This window comes from Vipera ursinii, assembly GCF_947247035.1.
Source record: "Vipera ursinii genome assembly, chromosome: 1".
Lineage (NCBI taxonomy): Eukaryota > Metazoa > Chordata > Lepidosauria > Squamata > Viperidae > Vipera > Vipera ursinii.
In genome coordinates this window covers 228,958,727-228,985,895 of record NC_139512.1, presented here as the reverse complement: position 1 = coordinate 228,985,895, position 27,169 = coordinate 228,958,727, and the positions used below count along the sequence as shown (strand labels likewise).

Here is a 27,169-nt window from a genome sequence, read left to right as displayed (position 1 = left end):
GACTTAAAACTATTCTTTGCATTGTAATCAATACATACATACATACATACATACATACATACATACATACATACATACAAACAAAAGACTTAAACTCTTTTTCTTTTAATTTTACTCACCATTTAAAATGTAGCTAAATTCCATTTGGGATGGCTTAAATAAAGCATGGAAGGAACGTGTTGACAAACTTGAAGACGCTATGCAGGCTGCTGTTCAGTATCAAGATGGACTGCAGGTACATCTTTAAATCCAGTTTGTTTATGTTTTCTTGGTAGGATATTTGGAAAGGTGTTGCTTAAAAATGAAACAACAATTAGGGATCATGAAATGTTTGAATAATGACCTAATTATTCTTCAGAATCTATAAACATAGGGTTGTGCTTGCTTTGAAAATGATTTGGCAAAAGTACTTCTGACCAGGGAAGTGATCTACTCTTTTTTAAAGCACCTGTCTTTTTCTTAAACGTTGGGGGGAAAGGGAGCGTGAGAAGATTTGGAATGCTGTACTGTCTTTGGGAATCGTCCCATCCCCCATTTCCAAGTTAGCTCAAGCTATCGGAAATCTCACCCCAACCCTGTCTCAAATCTAACACCTTGAGCAGTGTGCAGGAAACATTTGCCAGAGAAGCTGGGTCCCCAAAAGAGACAGCAAAGGCAGTAAGGTACTAGGCGCAAAAGGTGAAAAGTTAGTTAGTGCGGGGAACTGGGAAGGAATGCTTGCTGTCCTGCTTGCTGGGGCAGGCTGGAGCCACGTGAGGCTTTGGAGAGAAGGCAGCTGGGCAAATGAATGTTTGCTGGCACTTACTGAGACTTTCTTCGGTTATGGCAAGCAGCCAAGGAGCTAATATGTTTCTGTGGCTGCTTGTGACCCCACAAGGAAAAGTGTAGGGCAACCAAAAGGGACGAGATGGGGGAGAGAGACAGGCAGGTGGGGGGAATTGAAGCACCTCAGTAGGGCAAGTGTGGGTTGATTGCCAAGGGCCCAAATTTTGATCATGCTGGGGTGTTGCAATGAACATAATTTCAGGCACAGATCAAAAACCCCTTTTCCCCCCAGTAGCATCAATTTCGAACATTCACTGAATGAATGGTTATAAGTCGAAAATTACCTGTAAGTAGATCAGGAGGCACCCTGCTGAAAGTGTGTACAGGTAGTCTTCAATCTATGACCACAAATTGGGTCTGGAATTTCTGTCGCTAAGTGATACGATTGACTGGGCCCAGTTTTATGACCAATTTAGCATGGTCATTAAACAAATCACCACAATCATTAAGTGAATTAGATCGTGTGACCACAAGATACTGCAACCATTGTAAATGTGAACCAGTTGCCAAGTGGCCAAATTTGATCACTTGACTCTGGGTGTGGTACAGTAGTCATAACTTTGAGGACAGGACATAAGTCACAAATTCGGATGCCGGTATAACTTTGAATTATAATTAAATTAATCGTCATAAGTTGAAGAGTATCTGTATTTATTCAGTTACAATCACAATTCAGGTACACTGGCCTTTGGTTGTCCTTGACTTGCGTCCACAACTGAGCCCAGAATTTATGTTGCTAAGTGAGAAATTTGTTAAATGGGTTTTGCCCCATTTTACGACTTTTCTTGCCACATTTGTTAAGTGAATCACTGCAGTTGTTAAATTAGTAACACAGTTGTTAAGTGAACCAGGCTTCCCCATTCACTTTGCTTGTCAGAAGGTTGCAAAAGGTGATCACATGACCTTGGGACACTGCAACGGTCATAAATATGAAACAGTTGTCAAGCATCCCAATATAAATCACTTGACTAGGGGATGCTGCAGCAGTCCTAAGTGTGAAAAATGGCCATGGGTCACTTTTCCCAATGCTGTTGTAACTTTGAACGGACACTGAAGTAACTGTTGTAAGTCAAGAACTACTTGTACTTGATTTAGCTGTAGATTTTTCAAGCAAAGTCCTTAAAAAGGTGAGTGGTTAAGCTATAGAAAGAGATGCAATATTTGTCAGCATCTTTGTCAGCCTCTTTGTTGTACATTAAATTCCCCTTTTAATATTAAATCTACAAATTTATTCCGTGGTTCAAATTGTTTTTCTTCTGCAATTTTTTTATAGTACATTTCATTTATGTGAGTTTAAGCAAATTTCACTTGATTTAAGTTCAAACTATTCATAATTATTTGTGACATCTATAATGGTAGATTGTTGGATTTCACTCAGTGAACATCATTTCACATTTTCTAAAATCCTATTGTATTACTTCATTGGCCTTGCTTAACATTACCTGTTCAGCGCATAAGATTTAACATAATTGGGTCATTTACAATTCCAAATGAAATCTCTGCTTCACCACTTTGGCTCATAGACTTTATCTGTCTATGAAAGATAATGCATATTAGTTAGGAATATTTTACTTAAATGGAAATCTTGTACTCATTATCTGAACAGGTCCCATTAAGCTTAGTAGACTAAGTGATTAGTTCACTGAGTATTGGTTTGAAGTCAGTCCCTTCTATTAAATGTTGTCAACTTGTAGGACTGAGGAGGCGTGCCATCTCTGACACAGCCCCCACCCAGAACAGCATCTCCCCAGAGTTAAGAACATTGCCCTCTTTAAGTAAATAAAAATTAAAGGATGGGAAAATGGCTTGTGTCCATGCTCCATCCCCATCTTCACTTCTGGACAGTATTTTTTTTTAGCACAAAGCCACCCTCCAAGCAGTGCTGAAGGCTGTAGGGAGGTAGCCTAAGTCTAATGGCACCTTCACTTCAACCAGGAAGAAACTCCCACTAATGGGAAGCCATCCATCTTTGCAACTCCAAAGGAAATGCTGCTAAACTGCCTTTCTGGTATTTCCTGTGGAGTTGGACCTGAGCTGAAAGTTAATGGCTTAGCTTCCCTACCTTAAAGGAAGCCTCATTGCATTTTTGATGATGAAGAATGACCGCATCAATGTCATGTCTATGGCATCTCTAGATGGAAGATTCCATATTGGCAAGTTCTTAGAGTGGACTGAGGACATCTTGATTGAGGTTACACAGAGATATATTGGCATCTGTGGCAGATTCAAAATGACAGATGCACCATCGCATCCACACACACAACAGAGGCAGGACTTGCATCTTGCCTGTTTTGACACACACATACCCACACACACAAAACCCAGAACACACACTAACGTTCATGAACTTCCTTCAAAGGTTAATTGAAGAAATTCAGGATCACAGCAAATGAATTGGCAGCTTCCAAAGGAAGCTGTTCTGTTCTAGACCAAAAGGCTTTATCTTGTGTTAGACAAGACAAGACTTTCTTCTTCATGTCTCCCAACTCCCCCTCCAAATCCTAAAACTACTTCAGAATGTTCTCTAAACTTCAGAGCAACTGGGGTGGGAAAACGTGTCATGATGTCATCATGTATAAAGGCAAATCAGAATCTTAAAATAAATGGCAAAATATATAGTATGCGGAAAACTGAGCATAAATGTATAAATTCTTGCAGTTCTTCTAATGTAACAAACAGTATTCTCTATATACACAGCTCATTGTTAATATGCTACATCATCTTTTTGCCCTGATTTTCATTATATTATTTTGACAGGCTATGTTTGATTGGGTGGATATTGCTGGTAGTAAATTAGCTTCAATGTCACCAGTTGGAACAGACCTAGAAACAGTAAAACAGCAAACAGAAGAAATGAAGGTATGAAACATAACTTTCTCTTTTAAATCTTCTTGTGAGGGATGGTATCTTGGATCATGTTGCAACTACTTTGTACTGTATAAATTGAATTCCTGTCTGTCTTGTGAGTATGACATAAAATGAAATTCTTTTTTTTTTTGCAAAAGATAAATCACGAGGGGTATTTTTAATACAAGGTTATTTCTTCTCGCTGCATTGTTTCCTTAAGCACCCCATGTCCCCTTTAAAATGTGTGAAACTCCTTCATTTTGGATACCATGGATTATTCTTAAATTTTCAGAATTCATTCCATTTCCAGCCTTCTGGTGTTTGAAACAGAAAGCCCCAGTGAATTCCAGAAGACGGTTTAGAATGAAAAGATGACTCATTCTGTTCATAATACCTGGATACTGTTGTGCATTTTACACAGGAAATGGAGATAATATGAGATATCCTGTTTTGCAGCACCGTTTTAGACTAGATGATCCAGTCTTAACTCTGTTTTTGCCTGTGCAAAGCTGAAGTGGACAAGTTGTAAAAATAAACAGGAAACCATCAGCCAAAATAAGCTTTGCACAGTGGTTTGATACTGAAAATTTAGGATTCCATAATTTCTATTAGAATGGAAAGCAAGGATTAAGAAATCATTAGGGACTGAGCCAGACAATTATAGTGATACATCACCCTGGCTTAGCAGAATGTGAAAGATTTCTGCATGTCTCTGCTTCATTCTTGTAATCACTGCATAACTCACCCAGATGCACCTCTCAATATCTTTACTAGAGAGACAATTGGAGCCACAGAACCCAAGTCAAGGTTTTTTTTAATGCTTGTCAAAGAAGTGGGGGGAAGGTGGAAAAAGTCCATGGTATCATAAGTTTTGTTGGAACAGAAAGCAGTACCCAATGGGATCCTTCTCACATGGCTCTTTGGAAAAGCTGCCTTGCCCCTGTACGTCTAGATCAAATTGTGTTATGTGATACATATCTGTTCTTTGGTCTGATAACGTTTATTAAAAAGGACTTTAAAGCTTTGAAGCAATGGCTTTTAATAAAATGGGAACATAATGGCTCATAAATCCCCAGAACTTGAAATACAATACAAAAACTAGGCTGTGTGTTGTTCCCCCCTCCCCACAACTATGCATCTAGAAAAAGCTCTCTGATTTATTTTACTTCCTCCTGTCATATGCCTGGGTTGAAAAAAAATAGGAAGATATATTTTGCAAAAGAGAATGCAGTGAATATGTCCACATGATAGTCATCTACTTCGAATCTATTCCAGGCAGAAAGGAGATGAAGGGTTGCAGAGTTTTGAACTTGTCAAAGCTTTGCATTGTAAGATACCCAGGAGTCCAAAATGTTTAGTCGCAGAGCAGTATGCTCCGCTTGTGTGTGATATATTACTATGGATTCCCTCCCTTCAGTTAATTCCTTCTGGGGATGGATCCCTGCACCAGGTGTAATTGGGTTCAGTCACTTCCAGTGCAGAGCCGCATCAACATTATCTTCGCTTTGAGGAAGCTTTGAAAGACTTCCTGTTTTATGGACTAAATTGAGTGTGAAACATTTCAGATACAGGAACGATGAAGTATGCTGTCCATTTATATTTCAGAAAAAAAGTGTGCTTTGGTCGTCTTAACTTGTGAAGAATACTAGATTAGAAAGTTCTGTAGATTGAATTCTGTTCCCAGAAAGGTTTTTCATTCAAAACAGGCTTCCCCTAGAACAGGGATGTCAAACTCGCAATGTCGCGTGACGTGTCGCGACGTATCGTGACTTTTTTGCCATTGTCAGCAACGGTGTGGGCACGGTTTCGCTATGATGCATCCGGCCTCTGGGCTGGCAGTTTGACACCCCTGCCCTAGAAGAAGAAGAAAAAGATCTCCAACATTTTATAGTAATTTTTTTTAGAGACATCAGGCTTCTTTTAGCACTTTTTTTTTTGCTAAAAGATAAGTTTTCCTTAAGCAGAAAATTGCTCAGGGAAAGTCTGACACTAAATTTCACAATAAACTAACAAGGTGGTATTTCCCTTTGATGTTTGTGTTCTTGACTTTCTACAGCAATTTAAAAAAGAAGCCTACCAACAACAGATAGAAATGGAACGACTGAACCATCAGGCTGAACTGTTGTTGAAAAAAGTCACAGAGGAAAGTGAGAAGCATACTGTTCAAGATCCTTTGTCTGAACTCAAGTTATTATGGGAATGTCTGGAGGATAAAATCATTAGCCGCCAGGTAAATTGAACTTGGCTGAAAGCCTACTTTACGTAGCAGCATATCTTCTGAAAGTGTAATGGAATATTTGAACGAAGGCATATTAAGATCTCTGTATTTCAAATAGCAATCATGTCATTTGTTGCAATTAATACATAATGATATATAAGCAATTATGAGTATTGGATATTGGTCAAATACATATTTGGTCATCCTATTTCCTTTGAGTATTTTTAAACAATATATAACAAACTGAAAAGAAAATGGCATAACGTCCCCAGCACATTTCTAAACTTCCTTGTTTCCCACCAGGAGATTAATAGTAATAGATTTCTTATTAATTTTCTTTTTCCTAATTTCTTTTCCCCTCCTTATGATCAGACATACTATAATGTTTGTTATAGTTTACTAATACAATTTTTAAAAATTAAAAACAATATATTGCAACAAGATGTGAGGTTCACAGTGTGCACTTTCTTGGACTTTGATATATTAAGATTTAAATACCAAACCTGTCATGGAGTTTTAAAGTCACTGACTTGCACGTTAACCGCTCATAAGGTAAATGAGGTAAACGTAAGCCACTCAAGAATTCTTAAATAATTACAATAAAATATGTTATTTGCTTTAAATGTTCTTCTCTAGTCTGGTTTTCAGATTTTATATGTAAAATAAATTTTGGGTGGCACTTCTAGGTGTTCATGTTAGTTTTCAATACATACTGAAACGCTTGAAGATTTTTAGCATTTGTGTCATGGTTTTCAATTTTTATGTTCTTGTTTTTGAACAGCATAAACTGGAAGGTGCTTTATTAGCTTTGGGGCAGTTCCAGCATGCTCTGGATGAGTTGTTGACATGGCTGACACACACTGAAGACCTGTTGAATGAACAGAGGCCAGTGGGAGGCGACCCCAAGGCTATTGAAATTGAGCTGGCCAAACATCATGTATGTCTGGGCTTTATTGTTAGATATAATTGCTGAATGGAAATAACTGCTCCATATTAACAGTTGAAATAGGTCAAATATTGAAAAACGGTCCTTATGTGAGCTCAAATCTCAACAGAGTGCGTGAATGCAGAACTCAGGAAAAAGCAAGCATATTTCGGAAGCCAAACTTCTGTGCAGACAAATCCAAAAATAAGAGCCAAGTTAATCATGTGCCAGTCCACAATCAGTCAGGAAACCAGAAGGAACACATATTCAGGAACTCAGATCCAAGGCTTGAAAGTTCCTAACTAAAGACTGGCTCCCAAGCCCCTATAGCACTGTCTCCTGCATGCCTATTTTCTTGAGTCACGCCTCTTTTGTATTGCTCACTTTATTTTATTTATCTATCAAATTCATATCTCATAAGAAATGACTCTGGGCAGGAAGCAGCAAAAATGTATAAAACAATAAACATATCAAACACAGTCACATTACAAAGGATTTTTTTGCTTGTGCACAGGAAAGAGAACTTCTTCTCAGATTGTAGGTTAGGTGACTCCAACTTGCTCCTATACTTTTGGAACAGGTATCTGATTTCCTGCTGGTTACACGATAATTACACATAGTGTGTTTTATGTTCAGTTTTCAAAAAATAATGTCCAAACAAATAAAATGTAAATTAAATGAAATACTGTATACAAGTGGAATCAAAACAACTGGAGATTGAATGAGTGCTGGAATAACATTGGTTTCATTGTGCATTAAAATTAACATATGTGTATGCATGTTTTACAATTATACACTTAGATAGGGATGATCTGAACAATTGAGCATATTGAAAGCATTTTTTTAGCTTTAAAACCTTAGAAGGAAAAAATGTACAGTGAGAAAATAAAATAAAAAAAATAGAAAAAAGCTTCCAATTTTCTCTTCAGCAAATATGATTACAAAATTATCTCTTGCTCTAGGACTACAAAAAAGCTCACTTTTTTTTTACTTTTTTTTTTTACTCTTCCCCCCCCCAATCATTAAAACCACAAGTCATAAGTGCAGTGGTGTAGTGCAGGGCTTTTCAACCTTTTCACCCATTGTACCACTTTTAGGATATGGCAACATCTGAGTACCACCAGTTGCCTAGCAAGGTGTCAAAAACTTGATGACACCCCCCCAAAAGATGAAGTACAGGTAGTCTTCGACTTACAACAGTTCGCTTAGTGACTGTTCGAAGTTACAATGGCATTGAAAAAAGTGCCCCCCAAGCTACAGCCGAGGAAGACACCTGCCTGCCTGCCCGGTGGCGCTCTTCCTCCTGTCCAAGGTTTTCATTGTTGTGAGCATTTCTGTTGAGGATTGGCGGGGATGGGTGGGGTGGGGTGTGTTTGGTTTTTATTCCTGCTGTCTGCTGGGTGGTTGCAGCAGGTTTTGGTCACTTCACATGACCCTGGGACACTGTGACCGTCATAAATATGAATCAGTTGCCAGGCATCTGTAAATCACAAGACCCTGGGGCTGCAACATTCCAGCTGATCGGCGCTTCTTCTGGGCTCAGAAGCACCAGGATCAGTGCCAGGATCAGTGCCGAGCTCCAGCTGGACCCTGGCGCTGATCCTGGTTCTTCCACTGAGCCCTGACAGCCCCAAAGAAGCAGTGATCCTGGCGCTTTCACTGAGCCCTGACAGCCCTGCAGCTCCAGCCATCTCTCACTCAGGCTTGTGTGGTGGTGTCACCTGTTCATCTCATTCCCCTCCCCTGCAACCACTTTTCTAGGATGGTTGTGTACCACCTGCCAGGTGCCAATGTACCACAGGTTGGTACCCGTACCACTGGTTGAAAAACCCTGGTGTAGTGGTTAGAATGCAGTATTGCTGGCTAATTTTGCCCACAGCCAGGAGTTCAGTCCTAAGCGGTTCAAGGTTGACTCAGCCTTCCATCCTTCTGAGGTCAGTAAAATAAGGACCCAGATTGTTGGTGGAGGGGGGGTGACTCTGTAAAACTGCCTAGAGAGGGCTGTAAAGCACTCTGAAGTGATATATAAGTCTAAAAGCTATTGCTATTGACTCTCTAGAGTAGTGTTTCTCAACGTTGGCAACTTTAAGATTTGTGGATCTGAACTCCTGGAATTCCCAGCTGCTCTAGAATATCCCAAAGAAGTAAGAATTGCTTTTATAAGCCTTTATATCTCAAAGGATTTGCTCAATTATGCAAAACTTCTAATTTGTACTGCGGTATTTCTAAAAATTAGATTTTATTGAAATCATGATGTTACAGAGGGTAATTGAATGAAATGAATGACTTTTTAAACAAAAAACCACAGAAAGGAATTGCAAGCTTTTGTTCCTTCAGGTGCTGCAAAATGATGTCTTGGCTCACCAATCTACTGTGGAAACAGTTAAAAAAGCGGGAAATGACCTGATTCAATCAAGTGCTGTGGAAGAAGCTAGCAATCTACAAAGCAAACTTGAGCTGCTGAATCAACGATGGCAAAATGTCTTGGAAAAAACAGAAAAAAGGAAACAGCAGCTGGACAGTGCTCTGATCCAGGTGTGTATGAGAAGTTGTGTAAAAGATCATCCAGGTGTATTGAGTTAAATTTGGGCCCATTGAAGCCAAAGGTAGGCACTTTAAAATTCTCCTTAGTTTGCTATCTCTCTGCAATATTAAAACATTGGAACGTACTTTTTATAAATTACTAATAACTTGAAATAATTAGAAATCTTAAATTGGACAGATTGTTCTGTGTGTATTTTTAGCTTCCAAGTGGAAATTCCCAGTCATAAATTGGGATTTGAACTGTAAATCAGCAATACATTTTATATAATTGGTATAAGGTTACTTAGTTTTTTCCTTTCTTTTTTTCCTCTCACTCAATAACGTTTCACTGTATGTATAATTTTTGTTTTAACCTTTTGTTTTAAAACTTATTTTTTTTTGTTTAGGGAATTCTTAATTTAACGGTATTTCCTTTTAGGTCTGTAGACTTTTAAAAATTCCGTGATTAGCTGTGTTTAACAGTTGCAGTGCCTTAGCTTAGCTGATGATACAGCAAGCCTTTGTAATGAAATATGCTCTGAAGTGTTATGATGACATTTTGTTTAGGCCCAGGGTTTCCATGGTGATGTTGAAGACTTACAACAATGGCTGACAGAAACTGAGCGTCACCTTTTGGCATCAAAGCCTGTTGGTGGCTTACCAGAGACTGCAAGAGAGCAGCTTAATACCCATATGGTAAGGATCTTAGTAGTGCAAATGGCCCAAATTTGGAAACTAAATTTTTGTGGCTGTTTGGAATGAAAAATGTGCAAATTCTGCACAGGAAAATAACTCTTAAAGACATTAATTTTGTAAATTACCATAGGTGAACAATCCTCACATTAGTTTAGAGAAAAAAAACAATTTTAAGGAAATAACGGTCTCTGGTTATCTGCTATAAAGTTGTATATATAATTTATGTTCTTCGTATCCACTTGTCCTAATACCAAACTCTTAATTTCCTCCAAGTTCTCCAAATAGAGAACTTGCCATTATGTGTGTTAATCTCTCAACTTTATTGTCCATTTATTATTTCTTGATCCATCCAACTCCAGTTGCCAGCGTATAAAGACAGAATCTATTTTTTCTGTGTCAAGACAGCACAATTGGATTACTTTATTTTCAGTGAGTTGAAGGCTCATTAAAATATGCCTATCTCCAGGACTTGGAATATAACATGCCCAGGGCCAGTTTTACTTGCATATTCATAACTTATAGTTAGTGGTTTGGTAAGCATTGCCAAGATTCCAGTCTAGGTCTGAAACTGAAAGATGTGATTGAGAATGCCTCTCTCTTGGGTAGGTTTTTTTAAAATGACTTTCTTTGCATCTGAGTAATAGATCAGATTTTCCTGGGTTATTTTTCAGTTGCAGAAATGCTTTGCTAAAGTAAAAGGCATTTTTATTCCAGAAAAAAATTCTTTCTGAACGATAACCATTCACTTTTAATGGGGGATTGTTAAAGATAAAATGTATGATAAAACTTTTCAATAAAAAAAACCCATTCACTAAATACGGTAATAAAGTTTTTCTGAATTTGGAATTTGCATATTCTTTGTTGTGGATTGAAATCTCTACAGATGAAATTGTAGAAATGTCTTTGGTCTCGCATGATCCCAGAATTCTGCAAGGCCAGTTGTGCAAAATAACCATGAAGATTACTTAACAAATAACATTAAAATATTTGCTCAAATATTTATTCAAAGTAGAAAACAAACAGAATGCCTATAAAGACTTACGAAACTCATGCATTTGACTAACTTTTTAAAATTGTTGATTCATTTTAACCAAAGAATGCAAACAATTCGGTATGCAGTTATGGGCACATTCCTAGTGACATCTGGTGAATGTTTCATATTATCCAAAATGTGTATTTTTTTTAACTCACACAATCTTTCCCCACAAAAATAAAGCCCACAGTCATAGAACAATTCCCTACAACTGCTTTAGAGGTTAATAGTTTAGAATCAACATTTATTGTAAATGATTTAGCTATTTTCTCTCTGTCTCTCTAGGAACTTTGTGTTGCCTTTGAAACTAAGGAAGAAACATACAAATGTCTGATGCAGAAGGGCCTACAGATGCTTGCAAGATGCCCAGAGTCAAAGGAAACTAATGTTGAGCAGGATATAAATAATCTTAAAGAAAAATGGGAATCAGTAGAGACCAAACTCAGCGAAAGAAAAGTATGTTACAGAATGAATATGAGAAATTTGTCTATGCATTTAGGAATCTTCATGTTAGATTATTTCAGTGTAGGAGTGTCAAAAATGGTTATAAGTCATTTTTTTCAGTGCCAATGTAATTTTGAAAGGTTGTAAGTTGAGGACTAGTGTAGTAGAAATTAACAGACTGGTTCAGTAATGCAGCTTTTAGCTAGAAGCACTTAGTCACATCTGGGAGGTTCACTTCCTTGCATGTGCTGTCACTTAGGATGTAGATAAGCTTTCCTTCACAAAGTGCTTTTAAGATACCTTGGGATCGTCACATCTCCCAAAATTTGGAGCTATTGTGATTATGGGCCAATTTGTTCTATGAATACTAGGAGCCACGGTTTGTAAGTGTCGTTTGTGATATGTGTTCCCTGGAAGACAGCAGGGGCAGTTTTTCTTTTTGTGCAGTTTTTGTTTTTGAGCTAGGCTGCTAATTGACTCAGGAGGACCTTTATTCTGCAGCAAGAAACAGTCTTCTGTGCAAATTATAAGGCTTAAGCTAGATTAACTTCACCCAATGGTTTTCTGAGCCATTCTTGATACCCTTCATACAGTACTGAGCACATGGTCCTATTTGTGCAAGAAAGATCGAACCTAGAAAGCAAGTGAATTTCTCTCTAAATGCTTCTTGGTCTTATCATTGAACATGGAAGAATGATTTGTTTTTGTTTTAAGAGGTCAGTATGTGACATGAGATGCTTTCTTTTTGCTCAGTCCCCATTTTTCCCCCTTCTTTTCCTACTTAACCATTGCGCAGCAATATTTTATCCAGATAGCGTTTTAGAACAAAATGCATGTTAATATTAGCTTAGAAAAATGAATAGGGGGAAAAAGCCAACAGCAATGGGCCTCCTCCAAATTATATTCAACCGTAATGTGATTTACTATTCTGTAATGCTTCCACTGTGGTTAATTATGTTGTGTTCTTACAGATCAAGCTGGAAGAAGCTCTCAGTTTGGCAATGGAGTTCCACAATTCGTTGCAGGATTTTATCAACTGGCTTACTCAAGCTGAGCAAACTTTGACAGTGGCATCTCGGCCAAGTCTTATTTTAGACACTGTCCTATTTCAGATTGATGAACACAAGGTATGAAAGAAAGGAGCAGAATTATAACTTTCCACCCTAGATGCATTGGGCTGAGTTGTACATAAATCAGCTCAGTAACACTTAGCTTCTTAAGATCGGTTTCTAAGTAACATCATATATTTTCTCTGCCGATACGATGGGCAGCTTTACATTTTGAGATATTTTTCAAATTTCACTATTACCTTTTTCCTTTGGAAGGTCTTTGCCAATGAAGTAAATGCTCATCGTGACCGGATTATCCAGCTAGACAAAACTGGAACTCATTTGAAGTACTTCAGCCAGAAACAGGATGTTGTCCTCATTAAGAATCTTCTCATTAGTGTCCAGAGCAGGTGGGAAAAAGTAGTTCAGCGTTTAGTAGAAAGAGGAAGAGCCTTGGATGATGCAAGAAAGCGTGCCAAACAGGTAACATGGCAATGTGCCATCTCAATTTTAAAGACTATATCTCAGATCAACACACACTTTGCCCCCTTTCTCAACTTGTTTGTAGTCTGAAATGAGATATATATTGTTATGCTGAGATTTTTTTTTTTGTTCTAACTACACAAGAGCCTAAAAGGGGATGGGGACAAGTGACTCAGGATCATTTCCTACACATAGTATTAATTCAGCATGGCTCTGCTGAATGCATGTAAGGGGAGCTTAGGCATGAATGAAAGAAGCAATTAAAAAATTCAAATGTTTCCCTTAGAGATATATGCACTAATTGTCAGTTGGGTTATTTTTAAAGAAATAAGTAAAAATGGTTACTTGTTCTTGTCTTTGTATAGTAAAATTGATAGCTGATACCTGTTTTTGAGAAATATTAGTAATATTAGTAATTAACAGGCAAATGATGGAGCAATTATGAAGAAAACATTCCTTAGCCCTTTTTTTTCAGATGGGCATACTGTCATATACTTATCAGGTTTCTGCCATCATCTCCCATGTTTTGACCAGAAGGCACATCCGCGGCTTCTTGGAAAAAAACTGAATAACTAGAAGTCCCCCACTCCTTTTTTCTTTTCATTTTCCCGTAAGCCTAAAGTTCAGGTAAATGGTGGGCAGTCTTTAGCAATCTGTTCACACGGTAGCTGAAGAGATATTGCCAGAATTACTTGGCTTAAACGATCATTTCCAGCGCTCTGATTCTATGACTCCATTGTACTGTTGACTTTACCTGAGGTCTGACATTATCATCTGTGCAATGAATCCAATAAAATAGTAGATGAAAATACTTTTTAAATTCACATTAGATATAGTGAGGTTTATTCATATGCATTAATGCATCATCAAGTGCATTAATTATCCATCAGTGACATTTGTATTATATCAACCTTTCTGGAAGAATTAGAATAAGAAAGAACAAATATCTATTGTAAAATAATTTGCAAATCAAAAAGGCTGTTTGAAAGAAAAACAAGCCATTCTTTCCAATATATTGTCCAGGCTCATTTTTAATTCCCTGATTTTGATTATTATATTTTTCACATTTAATATTTTGAGATGCAATGTTTACTGATAGTCTGTTGCTGGAAAAACACAAGTGCACCTCTTGTTTTTCTGCAGTTCCATGAAGCTTGGATCAAACTTACTGAATGGCTGGATGATTCAGAAAAGACTTTAGATGCAGAATTGGAAATTGCAAATGATCCAGACAAAATTAAGATGCAGCTTGCCCAGCATAAGGTGAGTCACTAATAATGGAATGTAGAGCCTGTCTGATCTGTTGGCTGGACATCATGATGTAACGGGCAGGAGGAGAGCAATTTATTGGTCACAAGTTGGAATGCTTGCTACTATCAAATCCCATCTTATAAAAGAAATAGAAATTGGCAGGCTTCTCTATAGAAACCTCTATTCTTGTAGAAGGGAACCATATGTGATCATGAAAGACCATGCTAAAGGGTAAGATGAGCCAGTGAGTTACCCAGTCTGAACTCAGTGCTATCATATATGCAGTCAGCTTAGTTTGATGATAGGATTCACAAGAGGCTAATTGATATTTTGGGTTTGAACTGCTTTCATATTGTGGGGAATCGCCTTTAAATACAATCATTGTTATTCAGAATTTTGATATTTTAATTACTTTAGTAAAATTATCTCCATCCTCTCCCCATTTGAAAAAAAACATGGATTTTTTTCCCCCTCTATAGCTTTCTGGAAAAGGACATAGTGTTAATGTTAATTGTTATTAATAATTATAACAATAGATAAGTGAATAAAAATGCCAAATTCAGTGTGAACCTCTGGCTGACTAAGCAGCCAACCAATAGTTAGATTTGCATATGCTTGACTTCAAACACGGGTCTTCACTTGCATAATCTTGCTTGTCAATGGAATGATAGCATTTTGTCTTGCCGCTTTTAGAAATGTCTCCGAATACTTCCTTTCCCTCCGTTGTATTGTTTTCCTGTCGTGCTAACGATTAGAAATTTCAGCTTCTCATCCATAGGAGGTGAAGTCTCGTACCATAACAATATTCCAACTAGCTCAATTTTGTGCAGTGGGCATTCTGGTAAGCCGTTCCAAGTGGTATAGTCATAGCACTTCTGGGGAACATCAAGTTGTGAAAGGCTTAACGATTCAGAACACAGTTGTTACGCTGGGATGGAAAGACGAGGGGCTTCTTTCTGGGGCCCATGTGACTCCATGACAATCTATTGCCTCTCTGTAACAGTCCTTCTATGGACCAGAGTTACGAATGGGAAAGGGGAGAAGGGAGGAAATGTATGATTGGATTGTTACAATCTGATCTATTTAGCATTTGCTCTATTAAGATAGTTTTCTACTTATAATAGTTCATTTAGTGACTGTTCAACATTTACAGCGGCACTGAAAAAAAGTGACTGATGACCGTTTTTCACAGTTACGACCTTTGAAGCATCCCCACGATCATGTGATCAAAATTCAGATGCTTGGCAGCCGGTTCATACTTAAACGACCGTTGCTGTGTCCCAAGGTCATGTGATCCCCTTTTGCGACTTTTTGACAAGCAACGTCAGCGGGGAAGCCAGATTCACTTGGCAACCAGATTACTAACTTGTCAACTGCAGTGATTCACTTAACAACAGTAGCAAGGGAGGTTGTAGAATGGGGCAAAACTCATTTAACAAATGTGCAAGGGAAATTTTGGGCTCAATTGTGGTGGTAGTGCCTGTGTAGCATTTTGAACCAGCTGTAGCTGTCCTGGTTGCATTGACACATATGATAACATCTACATGGGTTGCCATTTGGCTTCTGAATGCAATTAAAGGTTCTGGTTGCTTTCTCTGAAGCCCTCTGTCACTTAGTGCCAGGACATCTTTGAGAGTGCCTCTCCAGCTGGAACCTCCTCCTGTTGGAGGGAAAGCATGGTGTGAGTCTATTTCCAACACCATGGGGATGTTTCAAAGGTCGTTAACTGTGAAAAATGGTCATAAGTCATTTTTTGTGCCGTTGTAACTTTCAGTGGTCACTAAATGCATTGTTGTAAGTCGAGGACTACCTGTACTTTTCTGAAGAGCAGTGAAAGTGTGTCTCTTCTGCAGGGCTCCGGGGAATGAAAAGAAGTTATGATTATAATGAGGGGAGTAGCAGCATGTTTTGAATCAGTTGTCTAGGTAGCCCAAAGTATTTTGTAAGATTAACTGAGTCTATAACATATTTGGTAGGATCTGAAGTTGTCAGCTCACATCATTTTAAATCAGCTCACAGAAGATGACTCAAGAGACATCTTTACTAGCATAATTAATTTAGTTTAAAATGATCAACGTCTCATTCCCAGTGCAAGAGCATCCACAATCCTGGCAAATCTGTTTTATCAAATTGTTTGCCTGTGGTCTGTTCATATTGCTGTAATCTTCTGTTTCCTCGAAACTTGCATTATGAAGTAAACCACAAAATTACGATTGAAAGTTTCATTGGTTTTAGTATCTTGCATCAACATAAAAGCAAGATATCTGTAATACCCAGAATTACTTGGATTTATTCCGTGAAAGTTGCCTTTGCCAAAAGTAGAAAGAAACCAAAATTTTTAAAAAGATGTCTGTCTCATATTTGTGCCAAAATAAGGCACATTCATTGCTTTCTTATCAGTTTTTGTCTCCATTGGTATCTTTAAATGTAAAATAACAGAAAACATTGTTCATGCAGTCCATATCCCAGGATTTTTTTTTAAAAAAATAATATTTAAAAGTGCTTTAGCAATTAGGTGCTGTATTATTGGCTTATCACAGTTTATTTTATATGCAGAATTGCTAGGATATACTATTTTTACTGATCGTTGGCATCCTGGACATAAACTGTTTCAACTTCCTCTCTCAAGATGATGCTATAGGCTAGGGGTGTCCAACCTTGGCAACTTTAAGACCCGTGGACTTCAACTCCCAGAATTCCCCAGGCTGGCTGGGGAATTCTGGGAATTGAAGTCCACGAGTCTTAAAAGTTGCCAAGGTTGGAGACCCTTGCTATAGGCCATTGGGCACCATAACAACCAGATACAAAGACATTTTTTCTTCCCTGCCATCACTCTGCTAAACAACTAATTCCCACAACACTGTCTTATGCCCTGAGATGTCAAACCACCTAGTAGGGCTGTATTACTATTAGTATTATCCTTCTCATCTTTCCTATTACTTATTTCCTTATCTTCTTATGACTATAACTTTGTTGTTTGTATCTCTTGATTTACTTCATTTGCTTTTGTTTAGTATCCTATTGGTTGATTATTTTGTATCCTGTGACTATCACTGAGTATTGTATCTTATGGATTATGATGACTGTGATTATGATCATGATATATCACGTTGTACACTTGTATGTATGCTGAGAGCTTATGAACCAGAGACAAAGTCCTTGTGTTTCCAATCACACTTGGCCAATAAAGGATTCTGTTCTATAAAGAATTCTATTCAATTGTTTATGATTTTCTAGGGAATTTATTTTAGAGCTGGGGTCACCCAGCCAATGTTGATTAGTAAGTGAATGTGTCTCTCTAGACAGAAGACAAAAGTATGATTGGATTGATAGTGAACATTGTGGGTGCTAGAGAAGTTGGCAGGGAACATTTCCTACCTAGGCGTTCACTAGCAGATATTTCTTTTATGGAAAATCATGGCAGTTACTGCATATAATTTTGCCTACACATCTGTACAAGACAAACATTATCAGGAAAAAGGGAATAGTTTAAAAGTAGCTAATTTTAATTACAAACTGGAAAATAAACACTTCTAATTCATAAAATTGAAATATGAATCAAATTATACATGTAATATATAGAATTGGAGATCAAATTCATATTTACAAGAAATGTATTCTAAATTTTATTTATCTTAGAGTATAAATTAATTCAGATTTAGAATTGCACTGGCTAAGATAAGCAGAATACTGCCTAGAATACAGAGTTAACTGTTCTTTTTTTTTCGTGCTTATTCTGCGAAAACGTGGCGCATATTTAGGGCTCCATGACAAAAGCTCTGGTGCAGCTTTGATCAAAGACTTGCATCAGATAACTTTTGATATTTATTGCATAAAAGGCTCTTTGAGGTTTAAAGTGTTGAATGATCAAGAAGTAAGTGTTGTTAAAATCAAGCACATGCAATTTAAATATACTTTATTTCCCTTTGTCATTGAAGCTGATCTTACTAAAGCCTTAAACTTATAACTTACAATTTGATTTAAATAATATTTGTTTCTGAAAGACTACATGAAGAGATTGATAGTGCTGTCTCTCGTGGTAAATTGTTAAGGAGTTCTTTAGCCATATGGAGAATGTCTACAATCCTAAGGGCTGCCGTGTTAATTTTTTAACAGCAAGAAATGGAAAGCAATTTGCACCTTCAGAAGTCAACTAAACCAGACATTGTTTGGTACTCATACAGTTCTGATCCATTTAAATTTAAAAGAATAGTAATAGTTTTGTTTATGTTAATCCCAAATCGATGGGCTGTTACACCATACTGAAGAGCTTGGTTCTTCTGCCAGTTCTTTCAGATGACATCTTTTTATTGCTCAGTTAAATTCAGTTGATTTTCTAATGTTTTAATTTTGTTGTTACAAGCCAAATGGTTCTGGTTTCTTGCTATCTCAATGAAATTTTATGACTTTTCTTCCCTAAATACAGCTTGTATTCAAATTGTAGCCATTGTGATCTATGCCAAATAGCACAAAATAAGTTTTGTCCTATAGTTTACGTGCCCTGCTTGTTTCCTGTGACAGTTTTTCCTCTTCTTATTTTTGCACAGGAGTTCCAAAAAGCTCTTGGAGCCAAACATTCTGTGTATGACACCACGAACAGGAGTGGACGCTCTTTAAAAGAAAAAACTTCTCTTGCTGATGACAGTCTGAAATTGGACGATATGTTGAGCGAGCTTAGAGACAAATGGGATACGGTCTGTGGAAAATCTGTAGAAAGGTAGAACCTAAAGCTACGCATCACATTTAAAAGATGACCCATAAAACATAGTACTAGGCGGAAAGGACTCTGTTTTCTTTTTTATATCATTGGCTTTTCTCTTAATTTATTGCCAATATCTGACCTTGATAAGTCTAATCTCACAAGAGGCCACTCTGAGCCACAGGATGGAGTTCTTGGCTGCACGCGCAGCCTTGGAAATGTTTAAATAAAACTGCTTAAATCTCAGCCAGCTGTAGTTTAAGCATATGGTTTGTTTTTTATCAGTGTGATGAAATGAGATCTGCTCTTTCTCAACCAGTTTCTGTGGAATGGCATAGGGATCTGTGTCTAACCACGGGAAGTAGATGGCTGCAGATGTGCATGTTTTTTCCCTTTGTGCATCTGTTAGGCCTGGGATTGAGGATCTTGTTTTCCTAGAGGAACGAATTTTGACCCAATATCTGTAGTATTCTCTTGAAGCTAACATTGACAAACATACATAAACCCCAGTATCTCAGTGTTGTATTAATCCATCTGAAAACAAGCATAACATTTTGTCAAAGTTCAGGGAAGGTTGGGGTTGGCATCGGGGTGCTGTGAGGGCATGTAGCCACCCTGAAGATGGATGAGTAGGGGATTGTGTAGGGGGTAGGAAGTGGCGTACTAACAGAAATATCATATCTTTATTCGGATAAAGACTTAGGTAGAAGAACTGCAGCAACTGCTTTGCAGTCTCAAATTCTGGATTACTTATTCATCAATCAGTCAAATTGGTTTAGCCACCCATCTCACCAGAAGTGACTCTGAGCAACAGATGAACAGTTCGACAAAACCCACAAATATAGAAACATCAGGTGTAAAACAAATATAGAAATCTAAATAAATTGTATAAAAAAACCCAAATATATAAACTGCTAGGCAAAGAGGGGATAAAAATGGCCACCTTGACAGTGGAGCCATCTGAGCAAATCTCCAGTTCTCTAGGAGCTGCAGGCCTGATAACGTGACCAGGTCCTGAGGGCCTTCTGCAATGTCAAAAGGGATGGAACTCCTCGTATCTTAAGACAAAGCATGCTCCCTAAATTGGGCATTATTACCACCATTACGCTGTTTAATCTATAGAGTGGATAAATGTAAATCCAAAAGTTGGTTTACGTAGGAGAAAGAACAGCTGAATTTATTCAGTGCTTCTTCTACTGCATGTCCATTGGAAAGCAACACAGAGATGCTCCTGTATCACTGCTGCAATAAAGGAGCGGTTTTAGTTGGCTATGACTACTGATAAGAATATATATACTGTATATATTTTAATCTTTTTACCATTTTTACCTTTTCTTCTATTTTATTAAAAACAAATAAATTTTGGTTCTTTCCTTTATCGATATAGTATTTTTCCTAATGAATGTACACGAAAGGACGTTTTTTAAAGTGTATTTAAAAAGCGTCTTTATCTTCTTTCTTCAGACAAAACAAACTGGAAGAAGCTCTCCTGTTTTCTGGACAATTTACTGATGCTCTTCAGGCTCTGATAGATTGGCTTTACAAAGTAGAACCGCAGCTGGCCGAAGACCAGCCTGTGCACGGAGACATTGATTTAGTGATGAATTTGATAGATAATCACAAAGTAATGACCGTATTACAGTAACGTTTGTATTCTTTTTTTAAGTCTGACTCTACAAATTGTTTGGATTGGGTGACCGCGATATCAATTTATTCTTTGTCAGAAAGACTCGTGAAACTATTTAATAAATTAAAACCCCTACACTGCAGGTTTTCTATAAAAAAATTCTTAGGAAAAACTGTGGTGATTTGGTTGGCTCGAAAATTTGTTTTGGAATCTGTGCTACGTTATAAAACTTAAGTTATTTTAATTGATTACTTCAAGATGTTTGCACTTTGTAAATTGCCTGCGGGTAAGGCAATATTCTCTTGACCTCAAATAATATAAGGAAGTTTTATTTTTTAAATCATAAAATAATCATGGTTTACTGGGTTGGGATTTGGCCTAGCTTATTTCCAATTCACAGAGTGCCTGTTCCCTTTTCTCCTTGCTACGGCCATGAAAACTAAATTAAAAGTATCCAGTGTAGATTAGCATTGCATTTGGATCCTGAATTGTCTAATTATAATTGATTGAGAAATAGTTTAATAAGCCATAGGATTTAGTTGGTTTCAACAAGCCATATTAATGAGTAATTATATCAGATTGCGGTAATATAGTAGACTTCAGTTAATGAACCAACAAACATTTCCAACTCTCAGTGGTCCTACAGACCAGAGAGCTCCTAAAAACATTCCCATTAGAAGAACCCATTTTCTAAATAAAGTTTGAATATATCCATTCTGCCTTTTGTTGTAGAAGGCATGGTTAGGATGCTGCTGATCAAGAGCAAAGCAAGAAGAAATAAACCTATGTTAGAAAACGTAAAGAATAAGTGCAGCAGAAGACGCCATTAAAATTTTGAAATGAAAGCATTTAGCCTTACTTAACTTTAAAAAAAAATTAAGAAAATGCAATCTATGCTTTTAAAACCAGTTGTGCTCAAGAGGGGTTTTTTTATATAGGAAAAAAAAGTCATGTTGCATGTAAGTCATAAAAATGCTTAACAGTTTATTTAACAGAGGGTCTTTTTTAATTTCCTTTGCTCAGGGCTTTCAAAAGGAACTGGGGAAAAGGACCAGTAGCGTTCAGGCCCTGAAACGCTCTGCTCGAGAGCTGATAGATGGTAGCCGTGACGATTCCTCTTGGGTTAAGGTTCAAATGCAGGAGCTTGGGACTCGCTGGGAGACTGTCTGTGCGCTCTCGGTCTCCAAGCAAACTCGACTGGAACAGGCCCTTCATCAGGTGAGAGGCAAAAGCATTACACTGAACTCCATCTGTGTAAGGAATCATCACAACCTGATCCACGTGTGGTATCAAGACAGGGAATTTGTTTTTTAAAACAAATGAACAAGCCATTGCGGGCAGATTCGTACATTATTGCCCTGTTCACCGCCCTGAGTCCCCTGGGAGAAGGGAGGTATATAAATTAAATAAATAAATAAATAAATAAATTATCCCACGTAATGGTCTGCAGATGCTTCGATTTCCCAGAAATTTTTCCAGTCTTGTTCAAACTGTCTGGAAATGTTTGGAACTGAAAATAACCTGTACAAAAGTAGTAGTTGCTTCTGCAGACCAAATTGAATTTTAAGCAACATTTCTGATTCCCAACTACATCCCGTGTATATATACCATAATTATATATAGTTTGAAAGAGATAGAGAGATAAATAATAGGCAGGCAGGCAGGCAGGCAGAGAGAGATTTAAATGACTATGAAATGTCTCCACCACTTGCTCCAAAGTGTATACGAACCCGAAATTACTGTTGAAAGTTGTGTCAGTCATTATGCTCATCACCGTGTGACCCACCTGATTCTACAACCATATTCGCAATAGTCGTTAAGTGAATCACTGCAGGCTTTTAAGCACTTTTTGGCAGAAACTAGAAGTAAATGCCAGTTCGTGGCAAAAAAAATATGTTATAAATCACATGTGACTTTGGGATGCTGCAGATGGTTATATACATGAACCGGTTGCAAGCTCCCAAAATGCGATCATGTAATCCCAGAGGGATTGACCACCCCCCCATCAGAATTTGGGTCACACGTAGCTTTGGGGAGGTCCATCAATAAATTCAAACACTTGCTAAGCAATTGGTTGTAAGCCAAGAACTATCTGTACACGCACGTTTGGGAAGACCCTGTTTCCCTGTCTGTTCAGGATTTTGTAAAACCGTGTTATAATTTGGAAAACTAAGGCTCGTACAGAACCTGAGGGAAAAGGGAAGCTCTGTCACCAGAAAGCACTATCTCAGGAGCAGCGTTGCTTTCAACTCTCAGAGAGAAAGTGGGATCTATACACAGCTTTAATTAACTTCCCCCTTTCTTCCCTCAGACTAACTGATGTTCATTAGCATGGCTCCAGCTCGTAGACTTAAGCATTGTTTTTGTAATCTGTAGGCAGGATAGCAAATTGCTCACACAACTTTCATGTGTAGCATAAACCTTATAGTACATTTAAAAGCACTCATTATTGGAGTCTCTTCAGATTTTTTTTTAAAGGGTTTGACATTTTACAGTCAGGGATAGCAAAGGGGTTTTAAATCAGATTTCTTACTTGAAAGTTAACGTGATTTCGTTGCTGAATGGTAAGTAAGTGCCATTCTGAGCCCATTGTTTTCATACATATTTGTTCGGCCTTCCTTGACACACAAACACCCACACCTCCATTTGTGCAGGCAGAGGAATTCCACTCGGTTGTCCATGTGCTTCTGGAGTGGCTGGCTGAAGCTGAGCAGACCCTGCGTTTCCATGGGATCCTTCCAGATGACGAAGAAGCTCTGTGCATGCTAATAGATCAGCATAGGGTGAGTTGGATTGCGCAGGGGCCAGGGGCCAATTCCGCGAAGAGAGGTTTTTCTGTGGACTGGAGGGGGAATGGTTTTGTGTGTTTGCCTGCATACCGCAAATGGGGCTTCGCTTGTTTGCAGAGGCCGGTTTCTGGCATGCCGCAGCCCAGTAACAGCCCAGGGACTGGGGATTGAGGACCCCTGGGATAATGGACCAGTTCTCAAAATTAGATTTATAGAAACGTGACGGTAAAATAAAAGTACTCCTGGTATTTATATCTAGCAAAGAAAATGTGTTTTTTCCGTTCTAGAAATGAGGTCTTATTAAGCAAAGCAGTTGCTACAGACTGAAATCCTCTTGTTTACGTAACTGATACTTTTGATAATACTGTAAATGTAAATTCAACTGGCATATCTACTTAATGGAGGTGTTATTATTAGACAGCAGTGCACTTTGTCATTCTTACAGATAATGTAAAGCTTGGAAGGGGCCATTGGCTCATTGATTCCGACTCCCTGCTCATTACAGGATTCTACTCTCAGCAACCCCAACAAAAAAGACCACTCAGCCCTTTATTTAAATACTTCCAGCAGGCAGTCCTATATTTCCAGAGGCATTCTGCTTCCTTGTTAATCAATGAATTCTTAAATGGCACTTGATTGATTGATTGATTGTGTATCATCATGCTGGTGTCAATTCTAATGACCACATAGATTTTAATAATAATAATAATAATAATAATAATAATAATAATAATAATAAGAAGAAGAAGAAGAAGAAGAAGAAGAAGAAGAAGAAGAAGAAGAAGAAGAAGAAGAAGAAGAAGAAGAAGAAGAAGAAGAAGAAGAAGGCGGCAAGTTGGAAGAGACCTTGGAGGTCATCTAGTCCAACCCCCTGCTCAGGCTGGAAACCCTATACCATTTCAGGCAAATGGCTGTCCAGTCTTCTCTTAAAAACTTCCAGTGTTGGAGCATTCACCACTTCTGCTGGCAGGTTGTTCCACTGGTTAATTGTTCTAACTGTCAGGAAGTTTCTCCTTAAGCTGGTCCTTCAGGTATTCCAGTGCTGCAACTGCAGTTAATTTATTTTATTTATTTTATTTTATTGCATTTATATACCGCCCTTTCCCTGAGGACTCAGGGTGGTTTACAGGGAGTTAAAAATCAACCATACAAAAGTTAAAAAACCAATTTAAAAAAGATTAAACCAACCCTATACAATTAAAAACCCCAATTAAAATAAATTTCCCCTCAGCCTGGGCCCGAGAGCTCAAAGAGCCAGGTCTTCAGGCCCCGGCGGAATGATTGGAGGTCGGGGGCTCTCCTCAGCTCCACTGGCAGCTGGTTCCAGAGGGCAGGCGCCCCCACTGAGAAGGCCCTATCCCTGGGTGTCACCCGCCAGCAATCTCTTACCGGCGGGACCCTGAGCAGACCCTCCCTGTGGGAGCGCACTGGGCGAAGGGCACTTGATGCCGGCAGCAGGTGTTCCCTCAAATACCCCGGACCCAGGCCATGTAGGGCTTTATAGGTGATAACCAGCACCTTGAATTTCACCCGGAGGGCAACCGGAAGCCAATGCAGCTCGCGGAGTAGAGGTGTTACATGGGAGTATCGGGAGACCCCCATTACAACTCGCGCGGCCGCATTCTGCACCAGTTGAAGCCTCCGAGTGGTCTTCAAGGGCAGCCCCATGTAGAGAGCGTTACAGTAGTCCAAACGGGAGGTCACAAGCGCATGAGTAACTGTGCGTAGGGCGTCTCGGTCCAGATAGGGACGCAACTGGCACACCAGGCGAACCTGTGCAAAAGCCCCCCTGGTCACGGCTCCTATGTGATCTTCAAAATTGAGTCGTGAATCCAGGAGGACGCCCAAGTTGCGAGCCCTATCAACGGGGGGTAACACCTCACCACCCATCGTTAGAGGTGGGATAACCTGGTTAGCCCGAGATGCCGATATGCACAGCCACTCAGTCTTGGCGGGATTGAGACGAAGCCTGTTTCTCCCCATCCAGACCTGAACCGCCTCCAGGCAACGGGACATCACGGCGAGGGCATCACTGGGTTGGTTCGGGGTGGAAAGAAAAAGTTGGGTATCATCAGCGTACTGATGATACCCCACCCCGAAACCACGAATGAGCTCACCCAGCGGCTTCATGTAGATTTTGTACAGGAGGGGAGAGAGAACCGACCCCTGAGGGACTCCACAAACGAGAAGCCTCGGGCGGATCTCTGCCCTCCCGTCAACACCGACTGCGAGCGGCCCTGGAGGTAGGAGGAGAACCACCGTAAAACGGTGCCTCCCACTCCCAACCCCCTGAGACGCCGCAGCAGGATACCATGGTCAATGGTATCGAAAGCCGCTGAGAGATCTAATAGGACCAGGACAGAGGAGCAACCCCTGTCCCTTGCCCTCCAGAGATCATTCACCAGCGCGACCAATGCCGTCTCCGTGCTGTGTCCGGGCCTGAAACCCGATTGGTACGGGTCCAGATAATCAGTTTCCTCCAGGAACAGAGGGAGCTGATGCGCCACCACACTCTCAACAACCTTCGCCAAAAAGCGAAGGTTGGAGACTGGACAATAGTTGTTTAAAGCAGCCGGGTCCAAAGCAGGCTTCTTGAGAAGGGGTCTCACCACCGCCTCCTTCAAGGCGGCAGGGAAGACACCCTCCTTCAAAGAAGCAGTTATTACTGCATGGAACCAGCCTCGTGTTCCCTCCCGAGCCACATAAGCTAGCCAGGAGGGGCATGGATCCAACAAACAGGTGGTGGTGCTCAGTCTCCCCATGATCCTGTCCACATCATCAGGGGAAACAGGGTCGAACTCAGTCCAGATAACGTGCTCAAAACCGCCCGATTCCTCCACATCAGACTCTGCCCAGTCAGAGTCCAGGCCGGTCCGGATCTGAGCGATTTTGTCCGCCAGATGCTGACTAAACTCCTCGGCTCGTCCCCGCAAGGGATCCTCTCTCACCTCCTGGTTAAGGAGGGAGCGAGTCACCCTAAACAGGGTGGCCGGGCAATTATCTGCGGACGCAAAAAGGGCGGCAAAGTAGTTAGACTTCGCCGTCCTTATCGCTGCAAGATAAGACCTTATAAAGGTTCTTAACTGCAATCGGTCGGATTCGGATCGGCTGGATCTCCAACTGTTCTCTAGACCTCGTCTCCGACGCTTCATCTCCCGGAGCTCCACAGAGAACCATGGGGCCCAACGGGATCTGCGACGGGTCAGAGGTCGCATGGGTACAACGCAGTCAAGTGCCCTGGCGGCAGCCGTTTCCCAGGCCTCCACCAGAGCATCGACTGGGCTGTGGGTAAGGGTGATAGGTATAATCTTGTTGAGGTCATCCTCTTATTCCTTATTCCTTATTCCTTCCTTGAGCATTTACAGCTCCAGCCCTGCTTTTTTTTCTGCTTCTTTTGGAAACCAGCTCACCTAAAGCAGGCAGCTGTTCTCAGGCTTCACCTTGCCAGTCTCCTCCCACCAATCTTCCTTTCTCTTCCAGGTATTCTTTTTAGCTTGGCTTTGTCCCAGGTGATCTGCCTCCTTTCCCTTCTCCCAGCAGGCTTGTAGAAATGCCGCCTCCTCGTTTCCCCTTGGCTCAAAGGTTTTTAACCCTGTAGGCCGGGTTGAGGGATTTCCTTTCTGCCTAAACAAGTCTGGACTTTCCTGCCCATGTCTTCCCAGTCGTGCTATCTTGTCCTTGAAAGTATTATGAATTCTCTTGATTGCCTGGTGTCTGGGACGTGTGCACTGGATGAATGGGAGCTCGCCTAAATACAGCA

At 39.5% G+C, this 27,169-nt stretch overlaps 1 protein-coding gene across 1 annotated transcript in view; it reads left to right on the top strand.

Annotated features, from left to right (window-relative positions):
- Positions 1-27,169, top strand: part of DST (dystonin) — a gene marked incomplete at its 5' end in the record, with an annotated part of 334,605 nt that overhangs the window by 285,101 nt on the left and 22,335 nt on the right. The window contains 14 exons of the mRNA XM_083349122.1: positions 134-235; positions 3,583-3,684; positions 5,729-5,902; positions 6,672-6,827; positions 9,153-9,350; positions 9,906-10,034; positions 11,353-11,523; positions 12,483-12,638; positions 12,837-13,043; positions 14,187-14,306; positions 18,842-19,011; positions 20,458-20,617; positions 21,644-21,838; positions 23,275-23,403. Coding sequence (XP_083205248.1) covers positions 134-235; positions 3,583-3,684; positions 5,729-5,902; positions 6,672-6,827; positions 9,153-9,350; positions 9,906-10,034; positions 11,353-11,523; positions 12,483-12,638; positions 12,837-13,043; positions 14,187-14,306; positions 18,842-19,011; positions 20,458-20,617; positions 21,644-21,838; positions 23,275-23,403 — 2,169 coding nt within the window. The remainder of the gene's footprint in view (positions 1-133; positions 236-3,582; positions 3,685-5,728; positions 5,903-6,671; positions 6,828-9,152; positions 9,351-9,905; positions 10,035-11,352; positions 11,524-12,482; positions 12,639-12,836; positions 13,044-14,186; positions 14,307-18,841; positions 19,012-20,457; positions 20,618-21,643; positions 21,839-23,274; positions 23,404-27,169) is intronic.